Below are 19,954 nucleotides of genomic sequence, written 5' to 3' on the forward strand. Positions count from 1 at the left end.
GACGTCTTGAGAGAGGTGGCGGGGAGCCTGCACGTTACCCCACCATACCCCACCGTACCCCACCGTACCCCACCGTACCCCACCGTACCCCACCGTACCCCACCGTACCCCACCATACCCCACCATACTCGTTCTACTGACATGACGAGCTGTGGTGGTGCCCCCTGTTCGTACTGCTGGGTGGGCGAGGGGGCGAGGGGGATTTGCAAACGATGACACCTCTGTGCCAACCGTTGCATGACGGCAGCATCCCACATCTAAATATATTTCTATAAATTACATACTTCTAGAAATCCACTGCTGGATGAATGCCTCCTCATATTGTTCTTTTCATGGTGGTTGTGTGTGACCACACTGGTAAGTGCAGATTGGCGAGGGGATATGGAGGGGGCGGGACCAGTTGAGACATTAGGTGGCCAAGCGTGGTGCCCTCTCATTCGCTGTGCCGGCCTTCACCAGGAGATCGCTAACAGCACTTGCCCCGACAGCCCAAAGTCGTCTAAACCCGCGGGAGAACTTTGCCTCTGTGCAGCGCACCTGGCGGCGCCGGCCGACAGGTGTCCGTAGGAGCCACTGGCAGGCGGAGCTGCTGCGCGAGCTACTGAGGAAGGCGAGGAGCGAGTTGGGCGACGAGCGGATCATGGCGTGCAGGTCCAGACTGCCCTCCGAGTGCGGCGAGATGGACAGCGCGCGCTTGCGGCTGAGCCGAGCGCCGATGCTGCCGGGGCGAGGGCTCGAGTAGCGCGATGCCACTGCTGTGCGGAAAGTTCAGGGGGCGGCAGTCAACGCTTGCGTGCGTGCGGGCAGGCGCGGGCAAGAACGCGCAGGCACGCCACGCGAACACACCCACAGCCACGGACAGACGCACGCACAGTGCAGCCACACGCGCAAACACACGGGAGCACAAATAAGTGCAGTGCAAGCACCGAAATGCACAAGCGCAAGGACTGTGTGAACACGCGTATAATCACACGCAGCCACGAATGTGCACACACTTACAAACACATGCACCCACACATGCCGACATGTGAATACACTTAAGACACAACGTTTGCAAATTTGATCAATAATAAATAAATATAAATCCATGCCTCTTTACACGCGATATGCATATCCCACTATTTCCAACAGCGTCCAGACATGCGGTTGGTTGCATTTAGAATATAATCCACAATGTAAATTGCCAAATGTCCTGAACAGGACCGACGTGAAAACTGAGCCCTGATGCTCGGTGAAGCTTTTGCTAGGAGAGGTAAAGGTTTATTAGATGGAAATCCTTCCTCTTGATAATTGTAAAACTAAATATATATTTGAATTAAAAGGCATTTTACTCAGATTGATTTGGTTTAATTTCTTCAGTTCGTAACTTTGCTTTTCATCAACTTAATTAATTCACCCACAAATGATAAACTCCTGCCTTTATTAAATGCTAATCCTCCCTCTTGATAATTATATTGCAATGTAAAACTAAATATAAGTTTGAATAAACAAGACGCATTTTACTTAAATATAATTGTTTGGTTTTTATTCTTCAATTCATAACTTCGCTTTTTTTATCAACTTAATTAATTGACCCACAAATCATCAACTCCTGCCTTTATGTTCACCATAACGTTTATTTAGTTTCGGTATTAATGCATTCATCATCTTGCATCATAACTTTCCCTGCGGGCCGAGCCCAGCGAGTGCTGCGAGCTAAGGTCACGCATTGCGGCGTGCGGTATTGTGCCAGCAACCGATTACTCCGCGAGGGAAACGCAGCGCGCTCGAGTTATGACAAACGAAGGTAAGCGTTCCCACCGCTGCGCCCGGGGTCCCAGCGACTTGCGCCGGGCCACGGGAATGCGAGGGGCGATTAGAGAGCGCGCCACCTGCATTGTATTAATAACGACGTCAGCTAACCCGGGCTGAGTGACTCCAGGCTGCTCGCCGGCATTCCCGCGCCACGGCCCCCCCCCCACCCCCCACCACTTGATTTACGATCGCGTTGCAGCGGTTGAACGCCTCCATCATTAATTCAGCGTAATTCAGCCGAACTCAACGCCTGCCTCTCCCCACCACTCCTAAAGACTTCCACCCCCCCACTACCACCCTCCAACGCCCCCCACCACCACCACCACTTCTCCCACGCCACCTCCTCTTCTCAACGTCTCCACCGATCTCCTTGCCCCGAAAAGAAAAAAAGGGGGGGGGGGGGGAAACCCCTTGCCAAGCGACTATATGCACGCGGGTAAAGGCAGGCCACGCGTCTGCTCGCTCAGATTGAGATGTATGACCCTGTCACGCGGGGAATGGATGTAATATTAAGGATTTCAAATTCGTGGCAGGAACACGCTATTCGGAGGTGATTGGTTACAGAAAGAAATGCACGGGGTTATGCACGGAGAGCTGGCGCCAAGCACTCCAAAATGCCACGCTTCACATACCTGCCACATTGGCTTATTTTTCACGATAATTTATTACCCGCCCAAATAGCCTTTGCCAAAAAATCGTGGGTCCGCCGAAAACTAGTGTATAATATTTGCCTTTGTTTTATGGTAATGTTATAATAGGTTGAAAGGATTAAATAATTCTAAAATAACAAATTGCATTTTCATTTGTGAAATGCACGCTCCCTGGAGCGATGAAGCAATCGTTACGGTAATTTCTACTCGACGGGGCTGGTGGTGGCAATTAACCTACTACACGAGGAGGGCAGACCCTTGATTTAAAGTCCAGGCTATGAGACCTCTTTTCCGTCTGCCTATGATTGACCGCTACCATCAATTCGAAAGTCTCGCTCGGCACAGAAGTAATTTTCCCCAGGAATTGTTTCCTGCTCAGCTGATTCCATGGAAAAACTTAAGTTTTGGCTACAGAGATGAAACCGTTATCTACTCTGCTCCTCCTAACTTCTCCTCCCCTTCATTCAAAATACTAAAAATCATCTTTATACACCAGAATGTAATAATGCCCAAGTTTTTTTTACAAAGCATCTTGAGATGCAGTCGCATTTATATGCTTCATAAAAAATTCAGACTGTTATTCTATATAATAATTTGGAGCGGACTGATCAATGCCTTGACTCCCAGCAGGGACGACATCCAAGAGCGGGGAAAGTGTCGTGAAATAGCTTTTGGAATCCGGTGAAAGATTAGCACAACCCTCCTCCCGCCCGTTGTGTACAATCAGCAGCCGCCGCCACCGCCGCGTGTCTCCTACACCCCTGTTTCTCAACCCCAGTCCTCTTGACCACCACTCCCCCACCCATGGTATGGCCTTCTCTTTGATTACCACTTATCAGGTGTGTACAGTGTGAACTAGCATAATTTGCATATTTGTAAAGCAGTTGCGCAATGATTAGTGCGCTGCGCTATGAACCCGGTAACTTTAAGTTCGAATCCGGGCCACTGGTTGCTAACATCAGTGGAGAGCAATTTCTGAACCAGTGCTGGGCCGCCATCCTACTGCAACCATCATTCATCAGCGAGGTGAAGCTTGGTCGTGACCGACACCTGTGACCGACACAAAGTGGGGAGGCCCTTGTCCAGCAATGGATTAAGAGTTATTTTTGTTCATGGTCATCGTACGGCCAAGGGACCATGGGAGATCGTGAGGCCTGGAGTTGAGAAGGCCCGTCTTAAATGAGGCCGGGAGCCAAAGAAAATATCCGTGGGGCTCAGCCAGCGTCTTACTCTCCAGGTGGCGCATGAAGTCGAGCGTGGAGGGGGGCGGTCCAGCGGCGGCGGCAGCGGCGGCGGCGGCGGCGGCGGCAGCGGCGTGGTGCGGCAGAAAGCCGCCCGCGTAGCCCGCCCCCCCGTGGCTCGCCATCAGTGCCAGCTGCTGGTAATATTCGGCGGCCGTGCTGGCGGACGCGGGGTGCGGTGGCGGCGGCGGCGGGGGGTGGCGGCGGCGGCGTCGGGAAGGGGTACGCTCCTCGCTCCTTCAGGCCGTCATGGGGGGCTGGCGCAAGGAAGGGAGATTGGGGGGGCGTCGATGAGCCACAGGCGTAATCATGAACCTAGATCGGGACGAGATGTCGCGGCAGCGTTTGTTTTCTTTACGTTAAGCCAGGTGAGAAGACATTGAAAGAAGGGGAACCTTCCGCTCTTGCCCCTGTGGGCTGTGACGCATGAGTGTGCTTGTGAGCGAGCAGGTAAGTGGGTCATTTGGTAAGTTTCGCGATTGAGTGAGAGGGCTCATGAGTGAGTCAGGGAGCGAGTGTATGCTGTAACAAGTAAGCAGGTTAGTAACTGAGTGGGTGAGCGAGCAAGTGAGCGAGTTGGTAAGTCAGTTTGTGAGTGAGTGAATCGGTGAGTTGGTGGGTGGATGATTGAGACAGGTGAGTGGGTTTCTGAGTGAGCAAGCAAATTAGTGAGCGAGTTAGGTGAATGTGCAAGCGAGGAAGCGAACCATTAAGTGAGCGAGCGAGCGAGTGAGCAATTACACTACCATGCGCGGGGCTGAGTCCCCGGGCAGCCGAGATGACAGACAAGGATGGGCTCCCATGCACGGAGCGCAGGTACTGGTCCACATAGGGCCCCACGAGCGCCTGCGCATGGGCGCTGCCGAACTGGGGTCTCCAGGACGGGCGCGTGGTGCGGAGAGAAGCGCAGGAGGGACACGTCCGGGAACACCGGGCTCGCCGAGATCACGGGGGCCCTGCCGCCATGACCGCCGGGGGGGATAGTGGAGGTGGGGGAGGGAAGCAGGGGAGGGGGGTTAAATGCGAAAAACAAGGAGCGCGTTGACCAACTCTAAAGGAGTCCCTTGCCAGGTCGAAACAATATTCCACTCCGGTACCGATTGGTGTGGACTATATTCTCCCATAGTGATGGATGAATATCAATCATCAGCCATTTCGAAGTAGTTGGCCTCATGTGCCCGTAGGTCATAGGGTTGCCACCTGTCCTGGTTTTTCCAGGATGGTCCTCTTGTCAAGGTAGTCTTTCCGGGATATTAAAAGTCAGTTTTTTGTCAGTACCGTAAAATAACACACCACTCACGACAATGCATGGCCAGGAGTCGAGTGCCGATGGAATGACGGTTGACACAGCGCCACGAGAGGAGGGGGGTGGCCGGACGCAGTCGGGACTTAGGGACATCGGGGGCGACAACGACCTTCACACTTCCAACGCGAGATTTCACGAGGAGGACGCCACGAGCTCGAGAGGCCGTGCCTCGCGACGCAGCTCCAGGTGACAAAGACGAGGTCGCAGCGAGTGGAATCGATTGAGTGTCGCGTGACGCTGCGTTTCGCCTGCGACTGAATCATCCCAAAGGCCCTCCCCCCTGTCTCGACAGATCTCGCAAGCCAAGCAGGTTTTGCAGCCTGGATCGTAGCTTGCATAGGTGACTGATGACGTGGATGTAACATGTGTGATGGCAGAGGGCGGATGTAGCAAAATCCATTATTGTACTGTACAATGCGCCAATATCTATGCTCCCTTCCCCATCTTTACAACCTGCACTGACCGGGGTGGTGAAGTAAGGTCAAGCAATGCCCACGACTGACACGGCATGGGAAAGCCTTCAAACCAGAAGTGGACCAACAAAGGGCTATACATTATTAGTAGTCATATTAAAATAACTCGTGTGGCAGATGGATTATAGTTTTTAAGATTGAGCAGAAAATATTCCAAGGGTAATTAAAACCGGATTAACATATTTTGCTCCAGTTGGTATATACTCTTTCAAGCATTTTCATATTAATTTCCAACAACGCATGTGCCACTGTGAAGCAGCATTCAAAATCCCCAATCCATGGAATCCGTAGAAATGCCATTTGTGAGCACACCAAAAACAACACAGTCACATTCCTCGCATACACTTTTCAAAAACATATTTTGAAAAAAATGGCACGACTTTGAAGAAAGACTCTTGTTGGGAATTCTTTCCACCCGATGTTAGGATGAAGTCACAGGCCGTGCTTTCTGACCCGTGTCGGAAATTGCCTGAAACCCACGGCAGTGACAGCCAGATTTGTGCCTCACAGTTTGATTGGACGTTTTGACACCGACCGAAATTGCTGAAGGCTATTACGCGAGGATACATGGGGCCTTCATCTCCGCGGCCAGTGAGAGCCATACTCTTAGGTTTTTTCGGTAAAGTCACGTTGGTAAAAATAAAATAAAAGTTAATAAAAGTAATAATGGAAATAAAATAAAATAATAAATCACGACTTTTCGGAGGCAACACAAGTCTCCGTCATCAGGTGGGACCATCACAGCTAAAATTACTGCATCAAGTGACGGTCCCACCTGATGACGGAGACTTGTGTTGCCTCCGAAACGTCGTGATTCATTATTTTATTTTATTTCCATTATTACTTTTATTAACTTTTAATTTATTTTTACTTACGTGACTTTACCGAAAAAAACGTAAGAGTATGAATCCTTGCAGTCACGAAAGCTTCAAATCTAAAATTAAGTGGGAGCCGTGTTGGTATAGAAGTTGCGCCAGAATGGGGTCCAAAATATCACATTTGGACTACAGCCTAGACTGTTCATCATCAGCCATGATATCTCGATTGCTGTATCATGGCCTTCCCAAGCCGTTGCCATCTGTCATGCACTCACGCACTCCCAACGCAACAATCCACCTGGCAACTGCACACGAGCGGATTGCATCACTTCATCTTCATGGTGGACGTACTCTCCCATTGCACGTTTCCTACTCTGTCCATACCAATTCCAGTTTAGCAACAAAAACACCCAACACGTTCATCAATAATACTGCCTTAAAATTATATATAGAAATAAAATATCTTAAAATATATTTAAATAATATAGAAATATTTCACAGGTCACACTTAAGGCAACGGTCCTTCTTTATAACACACCATATAATGATAACGCTGTTTTGTGTATTCAAGAAAGCCTTGTGGATTCTTTTGAAATCTCATTTCTCGAGAACTGCTTTTTATGTTTAGCTTGATGTCCTTCCCTCGTACCTCCAATTATCGCGGTTGGCTACGTACGGTGCGAAAACAGTTCATACATTAAAAAACAAGACTCCTGTTCAAGAGGAACTTGCACGGAGATGCTTGGATAATTTAATTTCAGAGCGTGTACCACCAGCACTGGTTAATCAATAGACGTTCCCATACTGATCCATGAACCTAGAGCTGGGATGATCCTGGAACCAGTCGCAATGTCACAGGGTGAACAGGAGACACGTGCACTGTGACACCACTCGCATGGTTCACCTTCCCGGCCATATCGCAGCGTTGAAAATACAAAACGTAAGAATAAAGATGTTTTAGTCAAAGTCTAAGCCATGAGTGTCACATTGCAGGATCATGAGATGGCGACAGCATGGAGAGGCTTTCATCCTACAGTAGATAGATCATGACCGGTGAAGATGATAAACTCAGAAAAGGAGCGGGGGGGGGGGGAGGGGGCGGATTGAGCCCATTGAACCTCATGGTTCATTGATTGACCATGGGCACATGGACCCAGATCCTAGTGCTGTTCCTGGGGCATCACTGGCCCACCAGTGCCCATCTTAGATAGTCATTAACATAAGGCATCAGTAACAGAGAAAGCCACACAGGCTCAGCGAAGTGTTTTCTGTGGAGCATGAAGCGACGCCTCGTGTCCTCACTCCAGTGTGCTCTGCCTCCAACTGAACCTCCTTAAGGAAATCATTGCGGCTTCAGGGAGGCATGGCAACACACAACTGGAGACCAACAAGCTAATACAAATATTTTTTCTTCCTTTGTTTTGTTTTTCCATGCTTGGAAATATCGATTCAGATCGCTCGCACAGCAGCGCAACAGTTCGAGTTAGAGCGTGGTCCCCAAAAGCAGACATCACAGGGCTATTCATAATAAAGGTTATTGGGTAAATATAAATGTGTCGTAACCCTCCACCACCCGACACAACCAGTAAGGTTTGTCACGTAAGCAAAAATGTGCCAATTAGTTACTACTGCAGCCCACCAGTGTGTTGGAGAGTAAACGCACCACATTTACAATTTGAGTACGACGTTTCGCAAGTAATTGCATCCAGCATCATCGGGCGATTTGCAAGAATAGTGAAGCAATCCACCTGCTTGCGTTCTTAAATAGAGCGAGATAATGTCGTCACCGTGAGCCAATCGTGGCTACTTCGGACATCGCTTGAAGTGACCTTTTCGAAACGTTTTGCAATTTTAGAGCAGTGTTCGTCGCATTACGAAATGACATTTTATATACCTCAGAGCTGGCATTTAACCAAATTAAGCACACATCGGTTTTTTTTTAAGAATAGGTTTTACCCGAACACTTTGAGACGAGGCTCTAAAGAAAGCTGTCTCTGGACCAATCAGTTTCCAAGACAATGCCAATATATAATTATCAGAGCATGTGTTTTGTTTGCATGTTCACCACAAGTACGTGTGGTTAATGCAGACAGGATTCCTTGCAACAAAAGGTTTCTGTTTGGTGTTTAAACATCTTAACACCTGTTTTATTGCCAGAAAGGGTAAAACCTATTCTTATATTTTGATACTGGCATGAAAAGTCCCATATTGGGGTTTTTTTTCTACACAGCAATTGGTTACCCGGGTGAAAACGTCAACTTGCTACACTTCAGAAGCTGGTTTAATCATAATATGCTGCCTGGATTCGAACCCTATATCTCATAGACACCAGCTCACCATTTGGACTTGTGAGACATTTGGTTACCTCTGGCTAAAATAAAAATAAATGTTTATGAACATATATATGCAGTACTGTATATATGCACGATTTTTAAAAAAAAATTGTACATTAGGCATCAAATGTGGACATTTTACTACCTTATACAATTTTTTTTCCTGTATATCGAATATTAACACAGAAGTTAATGGTTTTCAAATGTGAATAATCCTTCGAAAGCCGATTTTTTTTGTTAATATTAAATACTAAACACCTTAGCAACTCTACAGGGCAGGACTATAAAATAATTACCCCATTTAAGCTGCTTTAAGCAAGCCCTGCGGTAAGAAGGGGCTTGTGATTTTAACACCACATCAATGAGAAGCTAGCAGCAGCTAAATCCATGCCAAGCTGCATATCAAAGCTCTTGGCATGCTCAATACAGCAGGAGGAGCATCACAAGAAGAGTGACGGCTTAAGAGAGGGATCCCACGACATGTACAGACCCTTTCCAATCCACTGCTGAATGAGGGCCTTCCAGCGTTGTGCGGATCACGGCGGCTACTCGGTCACATGTCATCACGCTGGTCAGTGTGGGTTGCTGCATGAGAGAGGGCATAGACGTGGCAGAACACAAGTACTGTGGAATACATCAACACAATTTGATGCACCATCCTCTGCTGTCCACCACACAGCCATGTAGCAACCTGTAGCACCTATTTTATGCATGGTGGTCACCCATCCAAGCACTATTGGGCTCAACACCTGCTTAGCTTTCTGAAATCTCATATCGAGTACATTACGGGAGATTTGGTCATAGGCAAGCTTACACTGAACACTAAATAAACCACTATGCTTTGTGCGTAATGCTAAGTCTCATCCGCAAGTCAGCGTCTTCAAAACGAATTCTGCTTCACGTGCGCGGGTGGAAAAATTGTCAGCGACGCATTCCGTCTCACCGCGCTGTGGGAACAGCATCGCGGGTTTCATCAGCGGTGGTGAACGAGCGATTCACACAACGTTAACTTAAGAAAGTGCCTGACTCGGAGACAGAACCTTGACTAGGAGGGAGGGCCTAATTCATCTGCCTCACATCCCAGGCCATGTTGTGACTTAACAGCTTCCAAATTCCATTCCAAGCCCCCAAGTTGACCCTTCCCTCTCCCCTGCCAACCCCATGAAAACTCCGTTCTCAGATCCCCTTCTGCCCCCTCCCCCCCCCCTAACCCAGTAACACCCTCCCCCCCCCCCCCCCACCTGCTCTGCCCCCCACACGTGTCGGAATGATCACGGCGAGCAGTGGGGCCGTGTCGGAAAGCGAACCATCAGGCCGGGTGCCCAGTGCGAGACAGCTGTGTCCCTTCTGTCACACGGCACTGACATCTCTCCCGCACTCCCGCCGGATGGCTCTATCCTGTCGCAGCGCGGTCCTCAGCGCCCTCTGTGACTCTGTGATCTCAGTCGAGTGTCTGAAAGAGGCTGCCAAGGGCCCAATAGCTACGTCAATGAGAATCAAAGTTTGTCTCTTTCCCAATTTTATTCCCATTGTGCTCTCCAGCGCTATGTAATGAGATGAAGAAGTGCCTATTCAGAGCACTCGCAGGCACAGAAGAGCCACAAAACTACTTCTGGGATCCCGTCAAGTGTCCTCTCAGCCACACTATTGACAATGCACTCTTCCACGTGTCCAGCATTTATCAAGTGGATTTTGTAAAAAAAAAAAAAAAACTGTAAATCAGGAATTATTGATGTAAAAAGGTCCCATGGCATAATGGGCAGTCTCCCATTCTTATCCACCCTACCTCTCTGGCATATGTGCTATGAACAAAGGCCATTTCTATAACATCACCAGTTTCTATTTTTCACGTTAAGGCCATGTCATTAACAAATGTATTGCATTTTCTACTTAAAGAGATGTTCATAGCATATCCATCAACCCTGAAATGTGTAATTCTTAAAGCTGAAATCTTCTCAAATTAAGCGACTAGGCAAATGTAATATGGTGGGGATTGGTGGTGTGTAGAGAGTCATTAGTGATCTGGCTGAGACCAACAATTGCACTATGGATTCAAATTCTTGGTTCTTTCGGTAAAGTCATGTAGAAGGGAAATAATAAAATAATAAAAATAAAACAATAAAATTCTCACGACGTGTCGGCCACAACGCAAGCAGCCGTCCTCAGCTGAAGAACAGGGCTGTTTCAAAGACAGCGTCATTAGGACGTTGTGGCCGAAACGTCGTGAGAATTTTATCTTATTATGTTTTCTTTTTATCATTTTATTATTTCCCTTCTACGTGACTTTACCGAAAGGACCAAGAATATAGTTGCACTATGCTTGAAAACCACGTTTCATGTGACAGACTGAAACCCGGACTCGGACGGATGCAATATCGCAGTGATGCTCGCTCAGTCTCTCAGATCTCCGAGACACCCGGCCACCTCCTAAGGATTAATTTTAACTAATTCCACCATATTGTTTTGATGGAGCATCTTTGGCCACTAAACCATGGCATTTTGATGATCATCAAATAACAGGAAGTTGAATCAGAGGTAACCAACATTGTGTTGCCATCAAAAAAATATTGAGGATCCTGAAAAGTAGAATATCACTGGCAGCGCGCAAACGGTGTTCGGCCACTGAACAGGCCTAATACCGTACACGCTGTGCAAAAAAACTTACTTGGCTTCTGTCTTTTTTCCTTTAAGAATAGAGTCAAGTTTTTACTTATTGTGCAAAACATCCTGAGAATTTTGACCGCAAGGATTCAACGGAAGGATGGTCGAGTCACCGCTCATCACCTCCGTGAGTTAACGCAATGGTTTTCAGCAGTGGAAGAATAAGGGACACGTTTAATGGAGCGTGAATCGGTAACGGTGCCATGCTGTATCGGCTAATCGCGCAGCTTGGTGAGTCACGGTGAACGGCACCATTCATCGGACGAGCAGTTCTCACGAGCTGGTGAGAACGTGGGACTCGTGCACGCTTCAGCGGGGGGGGGGGGGTCATTGCACGCGTGGGCTTTCTTTTCCCCTTCCTCTTTATGTTTCTCCATCACGGCCTGACAACGCAGCCACGCACTGCTTATGACTCGTGAGTAAACCATGTCACGGGGATGCAGTGAGGCAGCGACGGTGTTGGCGGGGATGGGGCTTGCTGCACGCAGTCGATCAACCTCACGAGGTAATTTACCACAGTATCAGTAACGCGCGATTTCTCATTGGGTGCGGCCACTTTCAAAAGCAACTGTATTTCAACTGCCCGACAGATTGTGAGAGTGAGAAAGCGTTTGTGGGCGATACAGTCGATGTTATTTCAACTAAACTGTAGGTAACTCCAACGTCTCCCAAGATGTCTGGCCAGTGTGGATGAGCAAAATAAAATACTCACAAGGGAGGGCTCTCAAGAGCTCCCACAGTGGCTGTCAGCAGCAGCGTCAGCAAGTATTTGCAGGGCGGCACCTTTACGTTATATTATTAATATGCAACTTGTTTTTACCTTTGGATTATTTCATTCGCTTGTACTTTCATAAAAAAAAACTTCAAGTGCTCCAGGAAGTGTTTTTTTTTGTCCTTGCTAACAAAATGATCAGACTTATCGTGCACAGCTTATTCTACGCACCCTCTGTTAGCAATACCACCGGCATTTGCAGGACAACCCCACAATGCACCCCAAAAATAAACAGCTTCAGGCACGGCTTCCTCGGTTTTCAACCTAAAAATCACAAATTTTCGTCGGATTTTTTTTTCCACCCAAGTTGTTTCTCTGTTGCTCAGCCTCAACTATTTAAAGATTTGCGTTATATATTTTCTTGTTGTTTTTACCACTCGCCAAAAAGATCTCCGCCGCTTTTCTTTTGTGGCCATCTTCCCAGGCCGGCTGCGGCGGAGGCGGCAGCGTCATTACGTAAACGCTCACAGTGGGCCCCGGCAGGGGTCACCAGCACGGCCACTTGGCGGGAGGAATGCGAGTAATGGTGCAAACGGGAAGGAGCAGATCTTAAGAGCAGATCTCAGGCGCTGATAACGAACGGGCTCTGGTGAAAAACCGACAACAACTAAAACAAAATGATACATACGGCCACCACTTGCTTGTAACGAGTAAACAATTCATTTTACGGGCCTAATTTTTCCCCCTTTTCTTTACCCCAACGTTTACTCCTGCGATTTGTGCTATTTTTTGTATTAAAAAATAAAGATTGACATTGCTAAAACAATCGTGTAACTTTAACCGCTGATTGTTGGCGATAGTCTATCCGAAAGCGGACAGTATGTTTATAACGCCTAACTCTTGCTGAGATGCCGTTAGCTATTGAACACGTAATGATGCACATATGCATCGATGCATATCAATTCTTAAGTTCACGATATGTCCATCAGGAGCGTCGTTTTTTATTTGTATACATTGTATTGGTAATGAGTTTGTGCGACACCTGCAGCCACGAGTGGCCGCAATTTCACCGCGATGAAAAACAAAATATCGGTTCTCAACTCCTGTTGAGGACCGCGATTCATGACAATTCATCCACTCGCCAAAGTTCTGCATCGTTACACCTCTCCTAGTTGCTATTACTTTATATCCTGACTCCGATTGACATTTTCCTATTGAGTAAATAGACACTGACGTTTTTTGTTGTTGTTGTTACACTTTCTTCAATGTCTCAGCTTATCTCTATGCAATCTCCTGGCCTCGATTAAACGATTAGCTCTTAGTTTCTATCCAGACCTTAAGCTTTCACTGCGTGGCTACAGACAATTTTCGGCAGTTACCTACTCTGTTTCCCATTAGAGCAACGAACACTCAACTGGTGAACAAATACCACCCTCACAGACAGACCACTATCCTGTGGTGGTGCAGCGGTTTGTGCACTGCGCTATAAACCACCCGAGTTTGACTCCCGGTCACGGCCAACGTCATTGGCAAGCGATATCCAAGCCTGTTTCTGAGCTCCCTTCACCAACCTGCACTGACCAGTTTGGTGAAGTATGGTCAAACAACTCCAATGACTGACATGGCGTGGGGGAGGCCTTGATATACAGCAGTGATTTGACACAGAGCTGTCGGGTTTGAAAGCGTATACATAACAGACTACAAAAAAAACATCACTGCATTTTTTTTTTCCCCCTTGTCGATTTAAACACGTTCACTCCGATAATGAATCATGGTTTCCCCATGAGCTGACACTAATGGATGGGGAAGGAAGATGTTAACAGAGTGTAGGACTGCTGCGTAGAATAGCTTGTCAATAGCACGTCTGCTTATGCTCACACAAGTCCGTGACCCCGGAGGGGGAATTTGGATCCCGAGTCCCTGGACGTGGTCAAGAGACGCAGCCAAAGACCGCTCCTCTGCGGGGTTGTCGTGCAGCTCTTCCCACAGCCACACTGCCCCTCCTGTCCCGTCGTCAGACTGATACTGGCGTGGTTGATCCAGGGCTACAAAGCCAAATTCACATTGAGAGCAAAAGAGAAACAGTTGCCCCTTTCGATGTCTCCACACACCTATATATAATATTGTTTAGTTCACAGGCCTATTGGCTTTCCAGACCAATTTTATCAAGCAGCATTTTGTTCCAAGCTAGCAAATCCTGCTCTGGTTTCAACCTTCTGGGTCCCATCAGCAGAGCCGCAGACGTTAAACAAATCTGGGTTATCAGATGTTTTTGGCAAGAGCACTCCTTAAGCCATTTTAAGGAAGATTCAACCCCAAAAAACTAATATTTATTATCTTGTGGATAAACAGCTCTTATCTTGTCGATAAGGACCAAGAAGGACTGTGTTTTGCAGGTTGTCCAACACAGAGTTTGAAGCTTTGATGAGGAACACTGCTTTAAGTTACAGCTGGATGTCCAATTATATCACTTTTGTGATGTCACTGCAATGACACTACCATAACATTTGAATGTCAGTGAATTGAGGTCACCACAATGCTTTGGCGGTGCACCGCATTGCGACTTCAAAGTCTTTCTTTTCTTATTAATTCAACTTTAAACCCAGCGTTGGATAGTTGAGGTCAGACCCAAGCCACGTGTCAAGAAGACAATAGCTTTTTATATTTCGAATAATATATCCATGTATATACAAGTAAAATGTATTTTACTTAAAACTTTCGTGACTGCAGGAATTCATATTATTGGTTCTTTCGGTAAAGCCACATAGATAGAAAATAAAATAAAAATAAAAAATTAAAACTATAAATTGCAAATAATAAAAGTAAAAAACCCACGACGTTTCGATCGCAAAACAAGCGGTCTATCTACGTGACTTTAAAGAAAGAACCAAGAAGTAGAATAAACTTCACAAAAGGCGGCTATGTGTCTCCACGACATGAAGCTTAAGCTTGTGCTCGGAGCCAACCAATCAAAATGCCTTCTATCCATAAGCATAGAGACACTGAATAGCGTCAGAATTTCCATTGCTGTGGATCTACAGCAACATGCAGGGAGATACTACACAAAGCAGAATCATGAACTCAAAATAAACACACATAGAGGTTTATATGATGAATAATTCTAATATGCCATAGCCGTGGTGCGGCTGCCTAATATTTGGTTAAGCACACGTCGCTATGAACCTGGCAACCTGACTTAAACTCCAGGCCATGGTTAACATCGGTCACGATTAATATCTGAACCAGTCCTGCACTGACCATTGTACATTATTATTAAGTTAGCAATACGAACTCGCACTTGGACAGCACTCGAAACGTAGCAACTGACGACAAACCACCTGCAGAACGGGCAAGCCAAGATGACCCCGACAAGAACATGTTTTTCTCTTTGTCATCGTCTTGCATTCCCCTCCCCGTGGCGGTATTTATATGAAAAAGGTTGCGTGTGCGTGCTGCAGACATAGTTGCCACCTATCCTGGTTTTACCAGGAACATCCTTTTTTTGAGGCATCTGCCCTGGAAAATTCTGCAAGTCTGCCCAAGACATTAAAAGTCCACAGTTAAGGTCAACCGCATAACACTACACTACTCAGCACAATGCGCGTACATGTGGTTCTCCTCCCCGCATCCGGTACTTGAGATATATTCGTCTTTTGATGACACGTCCCAGTTGATTACGTATCTACGAGGTGGCAACCTCGAGTGGTCACAGAGCGGCGCAAGCGGGCAAGCGGCCGAGGCTCGGCCGCGCGTCTTACCCATGCAGCGGGTGTAGGGGGGGAGGCTCGTAGAAGTAGCGGCCCTCCTGGTGGCGGCTGTTGATGGGGATGGGGGCGTGCAGCGCATGCAGCAGCGGGTGAGGGCCTGCCGTGGTGGTGGGGACGCACACACACATCATCGCACCTCGTCAGTCCGAGCAGCTAAAGTTGAGAGCAGTGCAAGTATGGGGAGGGGGGGGGGAGAGGTGGGTGGTAGGGAGGGCGTTCAATGTGTCACATTGCTTTAACCCCATCGGCCTTCTCCTCCTCCACGGCTCCTACCTCCGCCATCGACCCTCCCTCCGAGCTGTGCCCCACCGTTCCCTAAAATTAGTTACACAAGTGGCGCTTCAGTGGTTGGTCTGCAAAGTGAATGGTGGGGGTGAAAAGAGGTGCAAAGGTCACCAAGAAATAACTCCCCCCCCCCCACAGCGCTATGAAAATGAACATTCCGCAGCAAACTCCCAACATGTGCGTCGTCTACAGGTTTGGGCAGCGAGCGAGAGTCGTGTTCAATATTGAACCCGAGCTTTTAACATCTCTCCCGGCGGTTGATTGGTCCCCCCCTCCCATATCCTCACTCCCCTATCTATGAACAAATAATAATTGTGTTTCTTCTCTCTTTAAATAATTCACGACATTACATCGTAACTCAAAATCACACCATAATTAAAACAAGAAGAGTGATGCCTTGTTATAACAAAAAAAAAACCGTCTACAATACAAGCACTTTGCAACCGCTAAATCTCTCTGCCACCTTGTGAGGGGTTGCGTTCATTATTTGTTTGTGTAAAGTTTTACGTTTCACTCTTGTGCATGGGCCACACAGCTGCCCTATCTCATGTCCCAAGTCACATTCATCACATTTAATGCTCACAGAGACACACAGACACACGCACACGGCCCCACGATCAATCGGTCTGCAGCAGACAGGGTGCCTGGAGGCTCCCCTGGCAGAGAGGCAGGAGGGCCTTCAGCCAACGTGGGTGTCGTCAGCGTCCAGACACCCCTGACGTTTTTGCACGTGGCTTAGAGATGCCCGTATAACGTACACAAATCACGGACATATTTTTTCCGTAAACATACATATTTATCCCTTCAACAAGGCGACATCAATGTTAATTATGCCGATGACTCAAGCACACAAATAGGTTAGTAGCCAGTAGGTACATAGATTTTATATAATTATAGTGCATTAGAACTCCTCTCGTCTGCGATAACATCGGGGGGTGAACTTCGTGGACACTATCTGTAATCTGAACAATAACAACCGGGAACCAATCACTCGTGGAATCCCCCCCCCCAACCTTCCAAAGTGTGAATGTGCCCCTGCACCGAGGCCCACATCAAGACCGTTGGACTCCACCACACAACAACAAATTCTTCCTAAAACTGCATGCATGCACCGAGTTCAACCATACCCAGTTCTGAGAGATATACATAAAGAATTTGCCCGTGACAGTGAAACTTAATTTCCTACGCAGATATAGATCGCCTACCAGCGGAGCAGGTCACAGACTCGCTGAGCAGCTCGTCTAATCAGATGATTCTGGAGTTGTTTTCTGTTGGGTGCTTTGGGGTGAAATTCCATCGGCATATATAACTGTTGGTGGAGCAGTGGTACAGTGGTTAGTGGGCAGCGCTATGGACCGAATTACCTGAGTTCAATTCCTGGCCAGGGCAAACGTGAGTGGCAAGATACATCAGCAATCATAGCCACCCCTACCCCCTCGTCCCCACTACTTCACCACGCGCTGATCAGTGCGTGGTGAAGTATGTCCAAAAAATCCCAATGATCTATATGGCATGGCGAAGCCTTCATCCAGTGGAAAATTGAGAATGGTTGGCTTTTATTTTTGTGATATTTTATGCAGCACTCCTGGCATGCAATAAAAAAACAATAAAATAATACTGCATTTGTGAAAGGTGTTAATGAAAGACATACCGCACATATGGCACTCCATTTCGAAAATATGAAGTTAATTTACCGCGAGTTGGGCTGAAAATGCAATCCAGGAATATTTGACAAATGTGCGAACGATTCACACACATTTCCCTCATCAGACTTGCACCTGGCCAGGCACCCCTATCACAAAGCAGCAGCAACAACGTGGAAACCACGGCGCTCCAAAGCCCGCAAATATTGAGTGTGCTGTGCCACAATAAGATTGTCACACGTCTTTACTCCGTTTTCTAATCGGGTTCGTCTGCCGTACCTCGTCCGTGCGGTGCTTGCGAAGGACCCCGAGCGAGACTCTCACGCCCGCCCTGCGGGTCCCGTGGGCTTAGCTGCTCAAGGGCATGTGGGCGCGCAGATGGTGCTCGTGAATGTACCCACAAGCGGGGTCCCGCTCGTTTACTCTCTCGCTATCCGGGCTAACGTGTTCTCACGGGCGGGCGGTGCGAGCACTCCTTCGTGCTCACGCGCCGCAAAGCTGGCTCGTGCGAAGCTACGTTACCGATCATCAACCGGATCAGTGAGATAATTTAACACGTAGGCTTTCGCGACCAATATTATTCATAATATAGGTTTTTGGGTCAGATCGCGTTATTTAAAAATGTGTCGTAACCCTCCACCACCCGACGCGGCCAAACAGTAAAAAATGTGTCACGTTTTCAAAGGACAAAATAATTCACTTCTTTAGCCCACCGGTGTGCTGAAGAGAGAATCAACAGTGAGATAATTTTGGTTCATTGTCAGTGCTTTCCAGTTAAGGTTAAAAATGTTTATGCATTAGCGATGTATGTCCACCCGTACGCCCATATGTCTGGAACTACCGAGGGGCAAGTACAACTCCCGTAACGATGAGCGAACGTGAATGAATCTGCAGTACAAGGGTGTGCTGCTTTCACGGACTTAACTTCTTGAAAAATGGCCAAATTGATAAAAGCGCTGCCCAAAAAGCACGGAGACATAAACCAGGATAAATCGGACAATTTTCAAATATGCAAACGCATTTCACCCTGACGGCTACCCAACCAGCTTCCATACTGCAAAAATAAATACTCACAAAGACAAACGCATGTTGAAAAACATTACGGAATCTACGCGCATGCATGATTTTTCATAATTGTTGTTTATTTGTTGCTTTTACAGCTTTATTCCGACTGTGCCACTGAAGTCACGAGGTGAAAGTGTCAGTTGGGAACGCTCAGAGCGAAGTGCCACCCCCGAGTGTAAGGGAAGGAGGAGCAGGAGCCGACCTCTGAGATCCATTTAAGTGTCCTTTGTAATTACACGTTATGCCAGGATGATGGGAGGATAGAAGGATCTGGCCAAGATCGGTCACCACAAGAGGGGGAACAACGCTCAGACTCACGAGAGCTCAGTGTTTATCAATGAGCCCACGTTATGTAATAAGGCAACATGACGATACTTACATTAGCAGGGTGCGGACGTTAAATAGGAATTCAAAGGAAGGAAATTCCGACCTCAAACTCCTGTGAGCACAACTGCCCTGCCTGGCTACTCAAGGTACAAAGCAGCGGCACTGGCAATAATTAACCAATTGAGTGAGCAAAGCCCTTGTAAATGAGCATTTGTGACCCGGCTGTGAGGAGGACAGATAGAAGGTTTTATTGGTGGGGGGGGGGGGCCGGGGGGGGGGGGGGCTTGTCCTCTGGGCCCAGGCTGAGCAACAGCACCCCATTAATTCAGCCGAATAAATAAATAAATAACAAAGTTAAATAAAGCAGTCCCAGGGTCCCCGTAATTGTTTTCTCATGTGACTGGGTTCATGACTGCCCCTGACCGAGAGGGCTTCGCGTGCTGCCATAAAGCGCCAGGCAAGGGGGGGGGGGGTAGGAGGTTGGCGAAGGCGTGGGTGGTGCATGTGATAGAGGGTGGGGGTGGCTGTGGGAGGGTGGGGGGGGAGGGGTCATAGGTGCGTGCACAGAAATGGCTGTGAAGTTCAGGATAGGTGCTCACATTGGCTGTGCCCTCGGGCGACGAGCCAGCCGGCAGCTGTATTGGCACTTCCTGCAGCTGTGTGTCGGTGGCTCTCTCTCTCTCTCCCATCGTCGGCTCATTTCAGCCAACCCCTTGCCCTATATGGCCAACATTCCATTACATTAGTCGGCCTTTTCTTCTCCGTCTTCCCACAACCCCTTGAAGTGTCAGTAGCCACTAAATGTCAGCTAAAGAGACGCACAACTAGTTTGGTTACAGGCCCCTAATTAGCCTTTTGGTCATGATTATTAATCGTTGG

General features: G+C 47.7%; 1 protein-coding gene across 1 annotated transcript in view; it reads right to left on the reverse strand.

Moving 5' to 3' along the window:
- GLI2 (GLI family zinc finger 2) overlaps nucleotides 1-19,954 on the reverse strand; it is an 87,052-nt gene that overhangs the window by 19,339 nt on the left and 47,759 nt on the right. The window contains 7 exon segments of the mRNA XM_061555151.1: nucleotides 538-579; nucleotides 581-752; nucleotides 3,675-3,873; nucleotides 3,875-3,942; nucleotides 4,432-4,552; nucleotides 4,554-4,641; nucleotides 15,747-15,852. Of these exon segments, the coding sequence (XP_061411135.1) occupies nucleotides 538-579; nucleotides 581-752; nucleotides 3,675-3,873; nucleotides 3,875-3,942; nucleotides 4,432-4,552; nucleotides 4,554-4,641; nucleotides 15,747-15,852 (796 nt within the window).

This window comes from Lethenteron reissneri, chromosome 20 (assembly GCF_015708825.2).
Source record: "Lethenteron reissneri isolate LAM-NWPU_2019-01 chromosome 20, ASM1570882v1, whole genome shotgun sequence".
In the NCBI taxonomy this organism is placed as follows: domain Eukaryota; kingdom Metazoa; phylum Chordata; class Hyperoartia; order Petromyzontiformes; family Petromyzontidae; genus Lethenteron; species Lethenteron reissneri.